The sequence below is a fragment of the Penaeus monodon genome, chromosome 32 (genome assembly GCF_015228065.2).
Source record: "Penaeus monodon isolate SGIC_2016 chromosome 32, NSTDA_Pmon_1, whole genome shotgun sequence".
Lineage (NCBI taxonomy): Eukaryota > Metazoa > Arthropoda > Malacostraca > Decapoda > Penaeidae > Penaeus > Penaeus monodon.
The window spans coordinates 12834168-12834798 of record NC_051417.1 but is presented as its reverse complement, the minus strand read 5'-3'; the positions used below and the strand labels follow the sequence as shown (position 1 = coordinate 12834798).

Here is a 631-nt window from a genome sequence, read left to right as displayed (position 1 = left end):
TGTTGTTGCTTCAGCGCCCTTCGGAGAGTCACGGTCACCGCCCCATCTCGAGCGCGACGAACCTTTTAGCGTCACAGCTCTTTACGGTCCTCTTGGTCTCTCCTCTCTTTCGTTGTCTTCTCCTTCTTCTCCTCCTTCTCCGTCTCCGAAATGTCCTTCGCTTCCGTCTCCTCCTTCTGCCCCTCCTACTCTCCTTTCTTCTGTTTCCTCTCCTGTTCTTCCTTCTCTTTCGCCCCTATCTCCAACTCCCCTTCGGAAGTCAGAGGAATGAAGGATTTGATTAAATAAACACTAAATAAATCAACAAAAATGTGTTTTATTTACCCGATTTATGGATTAAAATAATCCTCTTCTAATTAGGGATTTCCTCAGAATTCTCTGTAATATCCCTAAATAAAATTCTACTGTAGTTCATTAAAGATTTTTTTTTTCCTCACAACAAAGTACTCAGTGATACGAATTACAGGAGACATTCCTTATCGTCACGTTCAGGTATGTAGGTTATGACCTATATGTAATTACCTGTTTTCTCTAAATTTTCCGTTGAGTTCACAGGAAGGCTTGTGACTCACTCACTCGGAAGTTGATTTGAGTCAGTTTACAGATTCTTGGTGATGCTACAGCGAATCTT

At 41.8% G+C, this 631-nt stretch overlaps 1 protein-coding gene across 1 annotated transcript in view; it reads left to right on the top strand.

Annotated features, from left to right (window-relative positions):
* The window catches only part of LOC119593503 (mucin-2-like), a gene marked incomplete in the record, with an annotated part of 7731 nt that extends 7240 nt beyond the window's left edge, over positions 1 to 491 (top strand). The window contains 1 exon segment of the mRNA XM_037942455.1: positions 1 to 491. Within this exon segment, the coding sequence (XP_037798383.1) occupies positions 1 to 271 (271 nt within the window).
* Positions 492 to 631: the final 140 nt, after the last annotated feature.